The sequence below is a fragment of the Arvicola amphibius genome, chromosome 2 (assembly GCF_903992535.2).
Source record: "Arvicola amphibius chromosome 2, mArvAmp1.2, whole genome shotgun sequence".
NCBI lineage: Eukaryota > Metazoa > Chordata > Mammalia > Rodentia > Cricetidae > Arvicola > Arvicola amphibius.
In genome coordinates, this window is record NC_052048.2 from 127,946,873 (window position 1) to 127,963,496 (window position 16,624).

Genomic DNA, 16,624 nt, shown 5'->3' on the forward strand with positions numbered 1-16,624 from the left:
AGAGAAATATTATTTTCACTTGCCTCATGAAAATGACGACACAAAAGGTGAAGTAGCCAGGGGATGTGTGAAACTGCACAGAGAAAACTACAACAGGGGGATGATATTAATATCATTTCTGACAAAGCGCAGTTAAGTTCAAATGCTAAAAGCACTTTTCAAATAATCTATGTTTAATTAATATTTGTACTGCACTTAGCAAGTGAAATGGAAGACAGGTGCAGAGCATGGCTCTAAAAATGGTTTTCCTGTTGGGATGTAGCTAATTTTCAGGTGGACCGAGGTACCTCTATCTAGGAGTGGCACTGTCACCCAACAGAGACGTGAGGAGGGACCAGATCGTTAACGCTTAGGCTTTTGTTATATTTTCTGACGGAGCTGGGGGAGGCTTTTACTTATAGCCCCCTGAGCAAACCGCTCAGTCTTTGTTGCTTTGTGGATTATCTGGAATCCTCTGAGTTCAGTGGCTTCCCCATCTCCATTCCCAGAAGTGTCTCGGCTCCTTGTCTCTCTGGGCCTATCAAACCTAGGGAAGAATGTCCCTTTGGAACATGGTGTATAGGGATGGTCCAGGTTTGATCACCAACACACTGTCTTGCCGCTGGCTGATCATTCAGATTTTATGGGCTACAATTTCTTTAAGTACACAATGAGTGCTGAATTAAATGATGTTCAAGGTCCTTGTTAGACCTATGATTCTGGTTCATTTCCCCCCCCCCCCCCTTTCCTAGCTAAGTCTCCAAGGTAGGAGGCAGTGTCCAGTAACATCTGTGTGTGGCCACATGTAGTTTGCACACTGGTAAACCGCAGGCTAGATCCGGATTACATACCTGTTTTGTTTACTCTATCCATTTGTTTTTTGGTAAGGGGAGGGGTTATTGAGTAAGCTACCCACAATTAAGATCCTCCGGAAGACTACATAACTTCACATTACCATCTAGGCATCTGTTTCTGTTGCTCATCTGGAAAGCTATGGTCGCAGTTGATTTGTGTTGGTGGTGAGCAGATGCAGGTAATCACTTCCATGGCCCCCCACATTCCCTGTTGCTGTCGTAACTGTGCCAGACCCCCTAATGCTCCCTACTTCTGGTTTCGTCATGCTTACAGCACTATTCCTCGGCTTCCTCTCACTCCATCCACTCATGTGGAGCCTGGGCTCTGGAACTCCTGGTCCTCTGAAGGAATCCAGGCACTTTCCAGGATCAGTGGGCTGACATGTGGGTGAAACATCTTTAGAAATGTGCATGGGACCAGAAAATACACTGACGTCATGCTATGTGCTACATGGTTACCTTATGCAAAGCCAGCTTGATTTGTCCATATTGTCTAAATAGTCCTGTGTGTGACTATTTAGGGCTTCTCTCTCTCTCTCTCTCTCTCTCTCTCTCTCTCTCTCTCTCTCTCTCTCTAATAGATATATGTATTATGTATATATATATTGAATTTTTGAAATGCAAATTATATATACACATATACATGTACACACACACACATATATATATCAATTTGAAGAGCAAGGACCCATGTTTTAAGCCATCTTTCTTCTAGAAGCACCAATTTTTAAAATTATTATTCATTTAATATCTATACTAGAAATGTCTTGAACATGAAAGGGGACATTGTTGACAATTGTGCCCAAAAAAAAAAAAATGAGTACAAGAAACTCAAGCAAACTGAGGCATTGGGCTCTTCTCAGCTAGTGACTCCATATAAAATGTGCTCTTGGCCTCTGGTGGGTGTCCTAATTTTCTGGCTATACATTCTTAGGGTATGCTTGGCACCTCCTTTAAAGTTCCTGGCAGTTTTGAGAGGGCTTAGTTACTCCTAAGACTTAGCTGTAGGCTGAGGCCCTCAAGGTGAAGTCTACCAATAAAGATGACTATCATATATAAAGCAGGTGGAATCCAGGGCACGACAGCTGTCACAGGGTTCCCCTACTCTTCAGACTATGCTCCTCTCTGTCAGAATCCCCACTAGTTATTTGAGTTAGGGTTTGTCTTCTGTTTTTCTTTCTTTTCATTAAGCTGAGTCACTCCTTCATACTAGGGAGAACATTGCATTTTCTATGCAAAACGTGGGGGAGGGGCCACCATCATTGACAATCAAATCAGTTTCTACAATCAGCCAAGACCTATCATTGTAGCAATAGTAAATTTTACGTTTGGCATTTGGATAAGGAACAAAGGAAGTTTGGGGGGTATTTCAAAATAATGAAAAAAAGAGCAGGCTTTTGAAATGCAAAAATCTAAATCCCTTTCAAGGAAACAAATTATACAGTAGTGCATGAGAAAATAAAAAAGGTGGAGGGAAGGGCCGAGGTAGGGGGAGCATAAAGTAAAATGTTTAATAGATACAGATTATTAAATAAGGAGACCAGGTGCCTTAACCCCGAGAAAGAGCCACCCATGTAGTCATCAAAGATGAGAGGACCAGCCATCTGACTTCATTCCTCTGACGAAAACGTACCAGTGTGGCAGAAAGGGTGGGCGCGGGGTTGATAATAGCTCCTTCTCCTTTACTCTCAGCCCAGACGACTCCATTGCTCACTGCAGAAAAAGCCCTGGTAGGAGACCCAGGACATGTGATTTTGACAGGATCTACGGTAGAGAGAAGAAACAAGAACGCAGAGGCAGAGGGGGATTGATGCATTATTTACAGCTAAAACTTGAGCAAGGCCCACTGCAGGGGTTGACTCAAAGACTTGCGCCTGTAGGGCTGTGGAATAAAGACAGACATCTTTGAATTCTCCCCTATCACTTTTTTTTTCTGCCGGGGAACCCTGCCAGGGCTAGAGCAGCATGTAAGCCTCTCATCTTACTGTGCCACCATCTGCCTAGCCCCTGTCCACCTTTTCCCCTGGTCTAGAAGTGGCAAACTCCTCCACGGAAAACAACCTAGCCCCAGTAGGTCAAAATGTATGAGGCTGGCCATGGGGGCACCACATGGGTGGTGACAGATCAGATGGCAAGATATGCATACAGCCACATGTGCAAGAACACACATGCACAGCCGCTGAAAACTCCTGGTGGGCAGGGAGGAGGGACGTGAGGACTCTGATTCCAAAGGAACAGAGGGTGCTTGCTGCCTGTGCAGTGAGCTGAAGGAGAGTGGCAAGCCGACAGCTAAAAGGAACGAAAGCAAAGTGTGAAAGCCCACAGCGAGCGCCGCTGGGGAGCATATGCATCGGACTTCACAGCTTCCTCCTGTTTCCAGTTTACATTTGCTCCATATGCTGCTTTACACAGCTTTCCGGGGCCATAATGGGTTTTATTCCATAGTTTTTATACTAACATGAATGACTCACATCTGCTCCAGTACCCAATTTGCTCTCTAATGTCTTTGCCTGTGAGGAGAGAACAGCTTCTACCGAATTTACCAATGACGGGAGTGGTATAAAGAGTCCAAGTCCAGAGGAAAGGAAAGGTTAGACCCGTACATGTGTGAGCTGGGGGTGCTTTGCCAGAATGTCACGTTACATGGGGGCAAAATTGGAACCTAGAGAAATGAACTGGCTAAAGAATCGTAACCAGGAGGTAGATCTATTTAGGCGAAATGAGAGTCCTAATTCAGAGCAGACTTTTTTTTTTTCTTCTTCGTTTCCTGCCAAAATCTTTTGCTTGAAGCTTTTCCTCCCTCTACTGATTATGAGAGAACTGCATTGGATTGGTCACCAATGATATAGTTAATATCCCCTGTAGGATCAGCAGGGCACTGTGTTATCTAGGCTGGTGCGCATGCCTGTGTATTTGTGCAAGGATGTGCACACGTGTGTGGGGCCCGGAGGATAGATAACCTTGGATCTTATTCTCAAGTATCATCCATCTTGTATTTTTAAGCTAGGGTCTCTCACTGGCCTGGAATTCACCAGGCAGACTAGGGTAGCTGGTTATGAACTTAGGGACCTGCCTGTCTCTGCCTCCTCAGCTCTGGCTTTACGAGAGTACAATTTCTTTATCAAGTGAGTTCTGCCAATGGGACTCAGCACCTTGTGTTTGCAAAGCAAATACTTCACAGACTGAGCCATTGCCACACCCTCTATCCTGGTTATTGAACAGTTTTAAAGATCTGTCCAAGCTTGGGGGATTTCTAGATATGTTGGATCCCAGAAGAGATCTACAATGCTGAGGTCTGCATGGAGATTCATCTGGCTCCAGAAGTTTTAGAAGACTTACCTATAATACCAATTGTAATGGCCCTTACTGGCTTGACAACCTAGACCAATATGTCTTTTGGTTGGGTCAGGTGATGACACTTAGCAAAACCGGATTCTTTAAAAATCTTCCAAGGCCCAGGGACTCTTCTCCATGTGAGAGGAAGACAAAACAATAAGGATTTATGAGCTTTAGAAGAAAATCTCCAGTCTCCCCTGTATCACAGGCCTTCATAGGGAGTCGTCTCACCCCAGGGCCTTGGCTTCCCCTTATGCTGACCAGTCTGAATGAAGCCCTTCGGCAGCAGGCAGTGTGGGGCTGCACCATCTCAAGAGCTTGGCGGTGGTGTTGTGTAACTGTCTGCCATCTGGTACTCAGAGGCAGCATCACAAAGCGCTGAGCAATGGACTCAGGCGCTGATGCTCTGGCGCTTGCCTGGAGGTGGGGGGTGGGGTCCCCTGCAGAGCTGACACAGAACCCTTTGTAGGCCAGGAACCAGGGGCCTAGGGTGAGGCTCCTGGAAAGGATCAGGGAGCTCCAAAAGCTGCAGGAATGGGTGCTTTTTACCATTTCCTACTCCTCCCACGGCAGTTATTTACCCAGGGGCCTTTGCCTGACTGAAGCATCAACGGGAGAGTAGACCCAACCTTTCAGAGGCTAGGAGTCCAACAAAGACAAGTGTGGGACGATGTCAGCAGGCAGCCGGGGTCTGCGGAGCTCAGCAAACTCAGTCACATCTAGCAATGGGCTGGCAAGCTTTTTCTGGCTGTTTGATTTCCACAGCTGTTTCCAACCCCAGACTTCTTACCCCCAGCCCCTTTCCTCCAGGACTCTTCCATGGCTTTTAAACATGGCTGCCTTATGGCAGAAAGACAAGGTACCAAATACTGGAGGATTTGTGAGGGTTCCTCTGTTACTGAGCGTGTGTCTTGAGGGCTCCATAGCACCAGGGGAGGAGTTCTGGAGTCTGGAGAGCTGACTGACACCTTTCTTACCTGCACTCAGGTGTGGGCGCTGCCCAGATGCCACGCTCTAGCTCTGTGAAGGAAGATGCAGGGAGGATGCAGCTGGACTGCTTGCTGTCCCATTCTCACCCGAAGAAACCGGGAGCCAGCCTCCCTCTAACGACAAAGGCCGCGTGGCTTCAGTGGCCACTGCTCCCCAAGACTGTGCAAAACTTGCGCACCTTTTTTCTCTGAACTCTCACGTGAGACAGATAGATGCCTGGCATTCAGTGTTCACATCCGTTTTAAGACGTGGACTCCAGTAGGGAAGGGATGGGATGAGAGATGCAGTTGTGATTGGCACTGTTGGTGTGGTAGGCTGGGTTAGGAACCATTTCCTAATTTACAGATAGGGCTAGAATTCCAGCCTACCTGAGGCCTATGCAGAAACTGGATTCAGAATCTTTCCTGTCTCTACATCGAAATGACTTTAGTCTGTGGCTGGAGGGCATATTCCTTAAAAGCCTTTGGGAAAGGAATTTTGAAAGATACTCCTGTGTACCTGGTGTTCACACTCCCACGGTCATTTTCTCGCAGCTTCTTGTAGTTGCCCCAACTTTAGGTCCCCTCTCCAGCAAGCCCCGACACTTTACAAGGAGAGAAAACTCCTCAGGGAGATAATCTTGCCTTAATTTTTAAAAGGACATCTTTCAAGTTAAATTTAGACCGGCTCAGTTTTCCATTAAGCAGAGAAAGTTGCCAGGCACCTGCTCAAAGGCAAAGAAATGCCCTTAAGGAGATGACTGAACTTGACCTTGGCCCTGAATGGTCAAGCAAGTGAGCCTGGACTTGAGGCAGCATCTGGGTCAGCCCCACTATCCCAATGTTGGCTGCGGGTTAGGGGATCCTAATGAGAGTGCCACATGCAGCGCCCTGCATGGATCGGGAACTCCTCCCAGGCAGTGCCTCACCTGGCAGCGGGTTGGTGCGAACCTAAGTATCAGCTTGCTGCGGGAGTAGCTAGCATTCCGGTAACCCGTCCCCGCCCCATCCCGCCCCATCCCGCCCCATCCCGCCCCGCAGGGCTCTAGCCCAGGACGGTCCGAGAGCTGCATCCAAGGTCCCTCAACCGCGCGGTGCTCCTCGGTCGGCGGGAGGCGGTAGCGCCCCCTCTCAGAGCCGGGTTCGCTCCCGCCCAGCTCTCTCTCGGAGTCAGTCTGTCTGTCGGGCCCGCCCTCCCTCCGCGCTCCCTCCTCCTCGTGCTCCTCCTGGGGTGCCGGGCAGAGCCTCGGATTCTACCTTCCCGGCTGCTCCAGGCAGTTTTCCTCGCGGCGGCCGCGGGCAAAGGCAACCGCGGCGCGCAGCAGCATCTCGGCGGTCACCGCGGCTCTCCGGCTGGAGCGGGCGCCCTACTGAGCTGCCCCTCGCCCCTTCCCGGACGCGTCTCGAGTCTCCGGCGCCCCTCGCCGTTTGGTCCCCGGCTGTGGCTTCTCTCTGAAGCGGGAGGGGCAGGATCCCACCACCCAACATCGGGATCCCCGGAGAAGCGTTTCTCTTAGAGAGAGGCGCTCGGCGACTCGTGCCCCGCCGCCCCTGACCGCCGGGGGGTGCCCCAGGGACGCGTCGCAGCCGAGAGGAACAGGCAGAGGGGACCATGCGGCGCCTGACTCGCCGCCTGGCGCTGCCCATCTTCGGGGTGCTCTGGATCACCGTGCTGTTGTTCTTCTGGGTCACCAAGAGGAAGTTGGAGGTGCCGCTGGGACCCGAAGTGCAGACCCCTAAGGTATGCCGTTTGGTGGCGCGAAGGGCTCGGGGCACTGGCCGGTGGGAGGGCGCGAGGTCTATGCGCGGGGTTTGAGGGTTCCAAAGCATGGGGGGGGGGGGTCTGGGTGCCGCGAGTAGGTAACTGGCGCGGGATGCGACTATGGGGAGGTGCTTGAGGAATTTAAGAAGCTCCGGGCGCAGTTCCTTAGTGAGTATAAGTGGCAGTGGGCGTGGGTAGTGGGCGCGCGCTCGTGGACCCAGCGGGGCTCCCAACTTAAGTAGCAGTCCGGTGGCCGAGGGGGCGCTGCGGACCACCCACCCTGGAACTGGCGGTCGGTGGGTGCCGCTGGAGGGTAGCTGGAGGTTGACTGGGTGGGCGATGCTGGCACCCATGCGAAGTCTGGTGGATATGCGAACCTCCTTCCCTCTGATGCCAGGCCCCACAGGAGGAGGCTGATGACCCGGGTGCACTGCGCACGTGAGCAACACTAGCAAGCTCACTGTAGCCTCCCCAGCCTTCCCAGCCAACCCAGCTTGGCTTGGTGGCACCTGACTCTGTAACCTGTTCCCCAGCCCTTTAGCTGCGTTGGAAGTTGATTGTGTTCCGAACACCACGAAGGAGCCCCTAAGAACAGAAACCTTCCTGTGGGCGGGGAGTTGGGGAAATAGGAACCCAAGTGGCCTTTCTAACTCTTGTCCAGCAGTGCAGTCCAGAGGAGTGGAAGGTTCCCCCTACTGGTTCCCTCTTGAGATTCAGAGCCCTTGTCCTTTTCCACAGCCTTGAACAGGTGAAACAGAGCTAGGCCTCTAGGGGAATTTGCTGGCAGCTAAACAACGCTTATGCGTCCAAGGCGCTCTGTAGGAGTGGGAGAAGGCCTTGAAGGAGCTTGTGATCCGAAGGAGGAAGACTAATGAACACCAGTGTGTTGAGTGTGAGGGCTCTCATCGCTTAGTATAGTAAGGAGGGCCTACTGTGTGCTGAGTGCATAGTGGGTGCTTTCTTCATAAGTAGTTGTCGAATATTGTTCTTATTTCATAGATGGGGGAACAGGTCAAGAGCCTATAAATATTTTGTCTTGTTTAGATCATTCTGGTTTTGAACTCAGACCTCCACATTCAGAATTTTCCCAGTTGGATCCTATGGACACCCTTTTAACCAAGTATACCGGCGCTTGTGTTTTGGCCTCTTGCCAATGTTAGTTGATGAAAACAAGCATTTCGTTAGCTCCTATATACTTTGCCTATGTGTGAGGTGGCATGGGATACAGAAGTCCGGGGTTTGCTCCTAGATGGTTTTACTTACTGGTCCAGGACACGCAGGGTTGACAGCCAAGTGGGTTCCCTGCATTGGGTGTCATAAGAACCTGGGCTTCCTGGAGAGGACACAGTGACTAAATTGAGAAGGATGATGGAGTAGCGGCCAGTAGACAGAGGGCATCCCAGGTTCAGATTAAGTCGGGTTTAAAAGAACAAGACAGCCTAATGCCTGTGGAGGAGGGGCACCGAGAGAGGGGCAGCTTGTATACGTCTAGTTAGGGAGGCCCATGGACTTTAGGGTCTATGAAGAGGGTTAAACAAGGAAGTTATGCCTTCCATTGGCCTGTCCATCAGGCAGCCTTTGTAGTACAGGATCTATTTTCTCGCTGATGCAGACCCTGACCACGGATCTGCAGGGCTTTTTCTCTTTTTCCCTAGGTGGTTCTGCTCTGTGTGATGCAGTTAATGATGCCTGCAGGGACAGGAACTTTCTCTGTTTTGTGCTGAATCTCATTACCTTAAGCTGACTTATTCTTAGTTTTGCCCCAGGGATCTGGGACAAGCACTCTTTTTCCTTTGGGGGTGTTTGTTGTTTTTACTCGCTTACCACCTTTTATCCTGGTCTGTGCTCAACACACATTTAGTGATAGCAGGCAGCTAGAGACCAGGCACTGTGCTAGTTTTGGGTGCAGTTCTGATAGGTCTGTCACTGACCTTTGATAGTGTGTGTGCATGTGTGTGCGTGTGCATGTGTGTGTGTGTGCATGTGTGTGCATGTGTGTTGGGGGAGGGTAAGCTCTGAGGAGTTCCTTGCTGATGTAGAATCATAAGTGATGAATGGTCTCATATCAGGAGTCTTCCAAGAAGCCTGCTCTGTGTCTGAACATTTTACCCACTCCTCATTTTGTACCTCCTTCTAAAAGTCTCAACTATTCTTTAGGTCTCGAAATTTGACATATTTTATTATCAGGTGTACCCTTTCCATCTTTTTGGTTAGTGTCCTTCTGCAACCCATTTTCACTTTTATGTGTGTCTACCTATATGTCATGTGTATTTTTGCATGTGTTTATGGATGAACATTCCTATGAGTCTTAGTGTGTGTGACTTAATTAGGGTCACTGTTGCTGTGAAGAAGCACCATGGCCGAAAGCTCACAGGGGAGGAAGGGGTTATTTGGCTCACACTTCACGTCACTTTCATCGCTGAAGAAGTCAGGACAGGAACTCAGAAAGGGCTGGAAGCTGGAGCCAGGAGCTGACGCAGAGGTCTTGCAGGAGTGCGGCTTAGTGGCTTGCTCCATGTGACTTCCCCAGCCTGCTTTCTTATAGAATCCAGGACCTGCAGCCCAGGGGTGGCATCACCCACAATGGGCTGGGCTCATTAAACACCAGTTAAAAAATGCCCTGCAATCTTTCTAAAGCCCCATCTTATGAAGGCATTTTCTCACCTGAGGTTCCCTCCCCTCAGATGACTTCAGTTTGTATCAAGTTGACATAAGAATTACCCTCTCACAGCGTGTATCCCGGGAAAGATGGGACCAGAACAGCTTTATGTCCCATGATTGGTATGAACAGAAACGTTGTGTGATATGTCTAAAGGAACACAGTACTCGCCCCCAACTTGGTTGCATGTTAGAACTGCCTGGAGAACTTGACTGGCTGAGAGATTCTTGAGTTTATTATGGAGATTATGATTTTGTTGATGTGGGGGCAGGTCCTAGGATTAGTACCTCTGCAAACGTGTCATGTGACTGTAAAGCAGCGCTTGAGAAACAGATGAAGAACGCCAAGTCCGTGGTTTTGCTGGTTTGTGTGAACATGGCCAAACGAGTCCTCTTATTCACGAGTGTGATTGTAACTAAGTCAGCGTGGACCTTTGTGCGCAGGAAGTGGTCGCCTCGACGCTGTGCCTTGCCTACTCACAGACTCCACTTCCCGTAGGGCTCATTTAGTCTTCCCAACAAGGGGACAATACTTTCTTTTGAAGATGAGACTAAATGATGGTATTGGGATGGAGATAAAAAGGTTTTTCAAGGACAGCATCAGGACAAGAATAGGATGAGCAATGTTCTGGGGTCCACTCACCTAATCTTTCTTCCTTGCTGCTAAATTAGATGGGCAGACTAAGTCTCCACTTGAGGGTGATTCAAGGTTTGGGGTGTTACAGTGTGAGCTCCTCATCTACTTTCTAGAGCTTCGCTGCCTGTGGGGAGTTTCCAAGTGTGTGTGGGAGGGGAACGCGCGTACGTGCGTGTGCGTGTGCGTGTGCATGTGTATGTGTAAGTATGCTTGGGTGTGTGTGTGTATAAGCATGCTTGGGGGGGGGGTTATCATGTTTGGGGTGTGCATAAGCATTTTTGGTTGTGTGTGTTTATGTCTATGTGAAAGCAGGTTTGAGGGTGTGTGTTTTCTGTGTGTTTGTAAGCATGATGTTTGGGTGTGTGAGTCATTCTTTTTGTCTTGGATGTGGTCCTTGACAGCTGTATTGTTTGAGCCGGGTTTCCTTTGCTCTTTTTCTGCTGTATTGGCCAGACTATCTGGGGTCAGAGGGTCATGGCTTTCTCCCGTCTCTGCTTCTCTTCTTGCTGTAGGAGCCCTGGGATTTCAGACTTGGGTTGTCAATTATGCCCTGCTTTTATGTGGGTTTTAGGAATAGGAGCTCAGGTCCTTGTGCTGTCAAGGCAAGTACTTTACCCATCAAGTAGTATCCTTTAGCCTGAGGTTGATTTCTTGATAAGTCAGTGCAGTTGTCTACCATGGGGGAAAACTCAGGTTTTGGATGAGTTCAATACACTAGGCATTTGTAGGAAGCAATTGTGCAATCTGGGAGAAGCCTTTGCCTGGATATGCAGAAGCATAGGGGAAACTTCCTCTTGCTGAGGCTTCTTTCCAGCATAGGGGTGGAATGATGTCTTTCATCCTTGTGGTCCACACCCCTAAAGCAAAAGGCAAGTTAACAAGAGAAAAGCAAAACAGATTCATTTGATTATAGTTTTAAATGCCATGGAAGCTTTCAGACTGAAGACCCAAAGACTCAGCGAGTACTGTCAAAGACATAGATCTGGTGAAGAGTACATGGCTACAGAGGACATAGCACTGAAACAGAGGGTACATTCCAAAGCAGGGAAGTGGGGTGGGGAAGCAGCAAAGACTGTCTGTTTAGATTCTTTAAACCTATCTGAGCAGCATTCTTTCCTCCAGGGTGTGAGCAGGACTGCTTATGGAAAGAAGGGCTTAGATCTACTATCAGACAAGGTAGCTCAGAGAACTTCTTTATTGCCATCGCAAAACACACAGGATGTGTTAGATTAATCTTTTGAGGTTTTATGGCTTGCTTTGGGGAAAGAGGAGTCCTAGTATTATGTGGCTCACCCTAGGGAAGAGAGATTCCATGTTGTTTGCCCTGCCCTTGGCAGAGAACTAGGACCAGGAAACAGGAGGGAACGCTTATGCAGAGACCTTGCTTCTGAGACCTTCACTTTGGGATATCTTTTAAAAGCTCCAATATCAGCATGGTGGTGAACATCTGTTTATTTCTAAAGAACAGTGGACTTCCTTCCTCTGCTTCTTCAGTCAAGTTGAGAATGGAGTCGCTATGGGAAAGAGCTCCTGGCCCGAAGGCTGCCCAACTATCAGACTCTGTTCGGTCATAGGCTTTCAGGTCCTTGTTCTCCCTTCATCTCTGTGTTATAGAATGTCCCCATTCTCCCGGTGATGATGTCTTCACAGCAGGCCTGGTAGAACCCTCTCCTCAGTATCTGAGCGGTGAGGACAAGGACGAGGTGCGCTGCAGTCCTGGTTAAATAAAGTAATTGGATCTTTTTCTTGGTTTCTTGAAAGGCATGTTTGTAGGAGATGGGTTGGTAACTCAGTAAAGCGCTCGCCTACTCGTGACTCAAGCATGAGGACCAGAGTTCTACGCCCAACACCCACATGAAAAGTCAGGCATGGTGGTGTGCGCTTGAAATCCCAGCTCTGCTGAGGCAGAGGCAGGATTCCCTGCTGAATCAGTTGCTGAGTTCTCGACCGGTGAAAGACGTTGTCTCAAGAACAAGCCTGGGGTTAGAGAGCTCTGATGGTGAAGCGCTTGCTGCACTAGCATGAGGGCCCGAGCTTGCCTCATCAGCTTTTAGCTAGAACAGAACAAGTCAGCTGTGGAGTGAGCATCTGTAATCCCAGATCGTAGGAAGCAGAGATAGGCAGATCCTTGGTGCTCACTGTCCAGGTAGTCTCGCCAAGCCACTGAGCTTGGGCCTCAGCGATGGAGCCTGTCTCAATAGCTAAGGTGGAGGGTGACTGCGGAGGATACCTGGTGTCTACTTTTGGCTTCCACATGTATGCATATATACGTGCACGCTCTTACATAAACATGCATGTAACACACACATACACACACACACACACACACTTTTATAAAAACAACGTTGGTAGTTTCTGAGAAATGACATCTGAGGTTGACCTAGGGTTCTATACTTATGCACACACAAGCACATGTGCACACATGCACACCTAAGAAAGGATGGCTCTATTAACAACTCGAGTAAAGATATCTTTAAACTTAACTTTTTCCATATTGGTTTTATTTTAATGCTGGTTCTGTACCCCCACCCAAATTATTCATCAAATCTCTAATTTCTAATTGAAAATCATATGACAAGTTTGATGTTTTATTCAAACTGTATTTTAATGATAAATACCATATCACTTTAAAAAACAAAGAGGTGTGTTCATTTCTCTTCTCTCCTGTCATTTGTTTGCCATTTGGAAAATTATAACTGACAGATTTTTTTTAAGAAGGAGCAAAATTTTTTGTCTCTTATTTCCAAGAAACTAAATTTAGTCCAAAGACCCAGTAAAAGCAAGAGTTTCAGGCCAGAGGGTGATTTTTGAGGGAGGTATTAGAAATATAAAGGCTTCGAGTAAAGTGCCTCCAGCCTATGTAAATGTCTCAGAATGTTCTAGAAACACAGCAGCCGCCATTAGAACATAGCTTGTCTTTCTGTCATATTTGCATACCGCCAGCACCTTAGCTATACAGCGCTGTTTTATTTCCCATTCAGTAGCTAATTCCTCCAATCAAAAAGAAGAGTTATGGATTTTACAGAAGGCCACCATTAATCTAGTGACATTCGGTATGTGCGCCTTGGATTCTGTCCAGGAGATCTGGGCCCTGGCATCACCAGAGCCGGCCTGTTATCAGATGCAGGTCTGCTCGCTCATTTGCTGTGCAGGTGCCCATGCAAGGTGCTATACCTACTTCCCTGCAGAGGCCATTCTTGGAGCAGGGTACCAGGGTGCTCCTGCAGCAGGCTTGCAAAAACTGTGAAGTGGGAGGTTGGAATCTTAGGAAATAGCTTGCCTTTACTTTCTAGAATAAGCCTTTTAAAATTTTAAAGCTGCACTTCATGTATTTAAAAAGTTTAACCCCTGTGCTATAATTTCATTACCTTTGTGAGAAATTTTCCCCGGCTCATTTTTGGCCCACTCTGAGTTGATCCATGACCCAGAGGCTTTTGCAAAGCCCATTTGTCTGGTCCTCAGAACCAAGTGTCTGTCCATATCCTGATTCGCTTTTGCTTTCCTGGTTCTCTTTACCCCAGGTGCAGACAGGAAGCCCTGTCTCAGGACCCGGGAGTCTGTGCACTAGGGACATCTCTGAGTTAGCCTGCAGAAGAGGATGGCACTTTATAATCTACTTCTCAACAGGGCTTGGCACTTTTCAAAACAAAAACAGTCCAGTTTCATTCTCCCTTCCCTGGAAGCACAGACTTACACCTGGAAATCAAATGAATACCTCTCTGTCTGTCCAGAAGGTGTCATTCTGCAGGGATGCCTGACCCTCCAAAGCACTCAACTTCTTCGGTTCCTCAGAGGTCATTTGTAAACCAAGCAGGGATAGAATAAGCCTGCTGTCTACCAATGCCTAAAGCTCAAGATTTCTCCCCACCCTGCTCTCTCTGCTACACCCTGCCATCCCAAATTTCCAGGAATCTTACCCTTCATCAGGCTCCCAGGAAGCAGTTTTGCTGAGACAGGTTTTATGTGCCTTTGTTTGAGTTCTAATGTTCGCAGACGTGACTGTCGCTCATCCAAAGTGTCGCAAAAACCCTGATGTGTTTTTGGAAAATAATCTGAATTAGAAAGCAGGGACAATTCCTCAGCTCTGCTCTTAGGAGGAGAATATGAACCCTGCCATGGCTTCTGCACACCTACTCCAGAGACCCAGAATGATGGTCTGGCCATCTGTTTGGGGAAGTGAGTTGGATGTGTCCCGTGCCTCTGCAGCTGGCAGCTGGCTCTTCCCAATGCCTGAGCTATCCTGACCTAGGTGGTGAGTTTGCTCCTTCTGCAGCCTCAGGTGCTCATGAGAGCCAGGTGATAAATTCTGGCCCACCTCAGAGCCCCCACTTGGTCAAAATCAGGTATGGTTTTTACTTACGCACAAGGCAACCAGGGGGTCTTTTTCTACCTTTGGTAGTGCCAGGACTAACTCAGCATTTTCTTCTCATGGCTCACTCGCTTCAACTGGGAACTGGGAACAGCCCACCATAGCATAGATGATGCCCTATCATCCTGCCTGCAGTGAGAGCCAATTCTGGTTATTTGCAAACAACTCTGAAAGGAGACCCTATGGCTATACATAATTTGTGTGTGTGCATGAGTGGTGTGTGTGTGTGTGTGTGTGTGTGTGTGTCTGTGAGTGCATGCGTGTGTGAAGGCCAGATGTGGATAACAGTGTGTCTTTCTCAATTGCTCTCTATCTTTCCCGCTAGACTAGCAGGCCAGCAAGCCCCAGGGAGTTGTCTGTTTCTATCTCCCCAGTGTTGAGCTTACAAGGGCCTGCTGCAGTGCCTGGCTTTTCACATAGATTCTAGGGATCCAAATTCAGGTCCTCGTGCTTGTGAAGTAAGCAATTTATTCCCTAGCTCCTACTACTTATCTTTTAATTATTTTACCAGAAATGCTAGACTAACCAAAAGATAAATCAGTCTCTGAGTCTTCAGATGATGAACTGATTAAGAAAGAACCCTTTGGGATAATAAAGAATGTATGTATTCTCTCTCTCTCTCTCTCTCTCTCTCTCCACACACACACACACACACACACACACACACACACACACACTCGCTCACTCTCAGAGATATATGCACATGCTAGTGCCCTGGGGAGTTCTGTAGAAGCTCCTGAAATTTGCTGGCTCTAGTATTTCAGAATAAGTGGCCTGAAATGACCTTCTGGGGCAGCAAGCTCTGCATCTGGCAGCAGCCACTGCTATCACAGGACCTAATGAGCACTAGGAAGCTGCTGGGGACAGAGAGGAGATGGTGACTGTGGTGTGAGAAACCTTGCTGCCATGTGGTGCCACCTGGGGTGTCCTCTTTTCTCTGTGCTTTTCTTCTGAACTCCCCCCCACTCCTTGAAATGCTAATCATTTTCTAAGGTGGAAAGCACAGGGTAGTGGGTGAGAAACCCCACAAAGAAGTCTGCAGAAACAGTGGCAGCCCTGGGCCCTGTGCTCTGCCAGAGCCCTCTGCTTCCCCACAGGCTCCAAGGTCAGGGAAAGCTCGCCACTCTGCTTCTTGGAGCCACAGGACTGCTCTGGACACAGAGGCAGTTTTTTACTGAAAGAAGGGAGTTCAGCTTTGGGCCACTTTGAGCCATTCAACCTTCTATCAGCAGGAGCCCTTATCTCTGAAATTAGAGAAGTCTGATCCCCAGCTTCCTGGACAAGGCTGATTTTGAAGTTCAAAGCCTCTTCTGCATGCCATTTCCTGGAGACACAATCTGCCACTTAAAAAATAATAATTAAATTCGCCTCGTGTCTCCTGTCTTCATAAGCGTAAGCACTTCAGAGATCTTTCAAGGAAAGCAGGCAAACAGAGCATGCGTGCATGTTCCTGCCAGTGGGCTTGAAGGCCCGAGGAAGAGAGCAGCTGTCTCCACAGCCTGCTTGCTGGGGATCCTGCTGTTCATACCCTTCGTTTTTGTATCTTATCCGGGGATGGGCGGGAATGGGGAGCATCTACAGGAGAGATGGAGCCGTGCTATCTTGACCATCCCACTCCACAGACCATTTCTGCCCTCAGTGGAGACCTGGGAATTAAAAAAAAAAAATTCCCTTTGGTTGTCAAGCCTGACGATTTATGTAGCATCTCTTATTCCTCTGACGACACTCTATCCATTCCTGATCCCTCTCTGCTCCCCAGCCATAGAGAGACAGGCCCAATCAATATTTATGTGCCCATCACTTGCAGCTGCGACATGCAGGCAATCATGGCTGCCAAATTCCTTGATGACCATTGAAATATTCACGGGTGCCTGTATTGGAGGCCCATTGTTTTCCCCAGGATCTCGGGGAAGAGCAGATCATGTGATGCAAGGATTAATTAAGCCTCTCAGATAATTGGCTATTAATAGATGGCCAATTGATGACTGCCAGCTGGGTGCTGAATTGACTAATGTCCTTATGGTGGGCAGGTGGTTGACTTCAGAAGAGAAGCAGGCTGAA

At 48.4% G+C, this 16,624-nt stretch overlaps 1 protein-coding gene across 1 annotated transcript in view; it reads left to right on the plus strand.

Moving 5' to 3' along the window:
- The first annotated feature begins 6,749 nt into the window (after positions 1 to 6,749).
- The window catches only part of Galnt14 (polypeptide N-acetylgalactosaminyltransferase 14), a 219,116-nt gene continuing 209,241 nt past the window's right edge, over positions 6,750 to 16,624 (plus strand). Inside the window, exon 1 of the mRNA XM_038319836.1 lies at positions 6,750 to 6,878. Within this exon, the coding sequence (XP_038175764.1) occupies positions 6,750 to 6,878 (129 nt within the window). The remainder of the gene's footprint in view (positions 6,879 to 16,624) is intronic.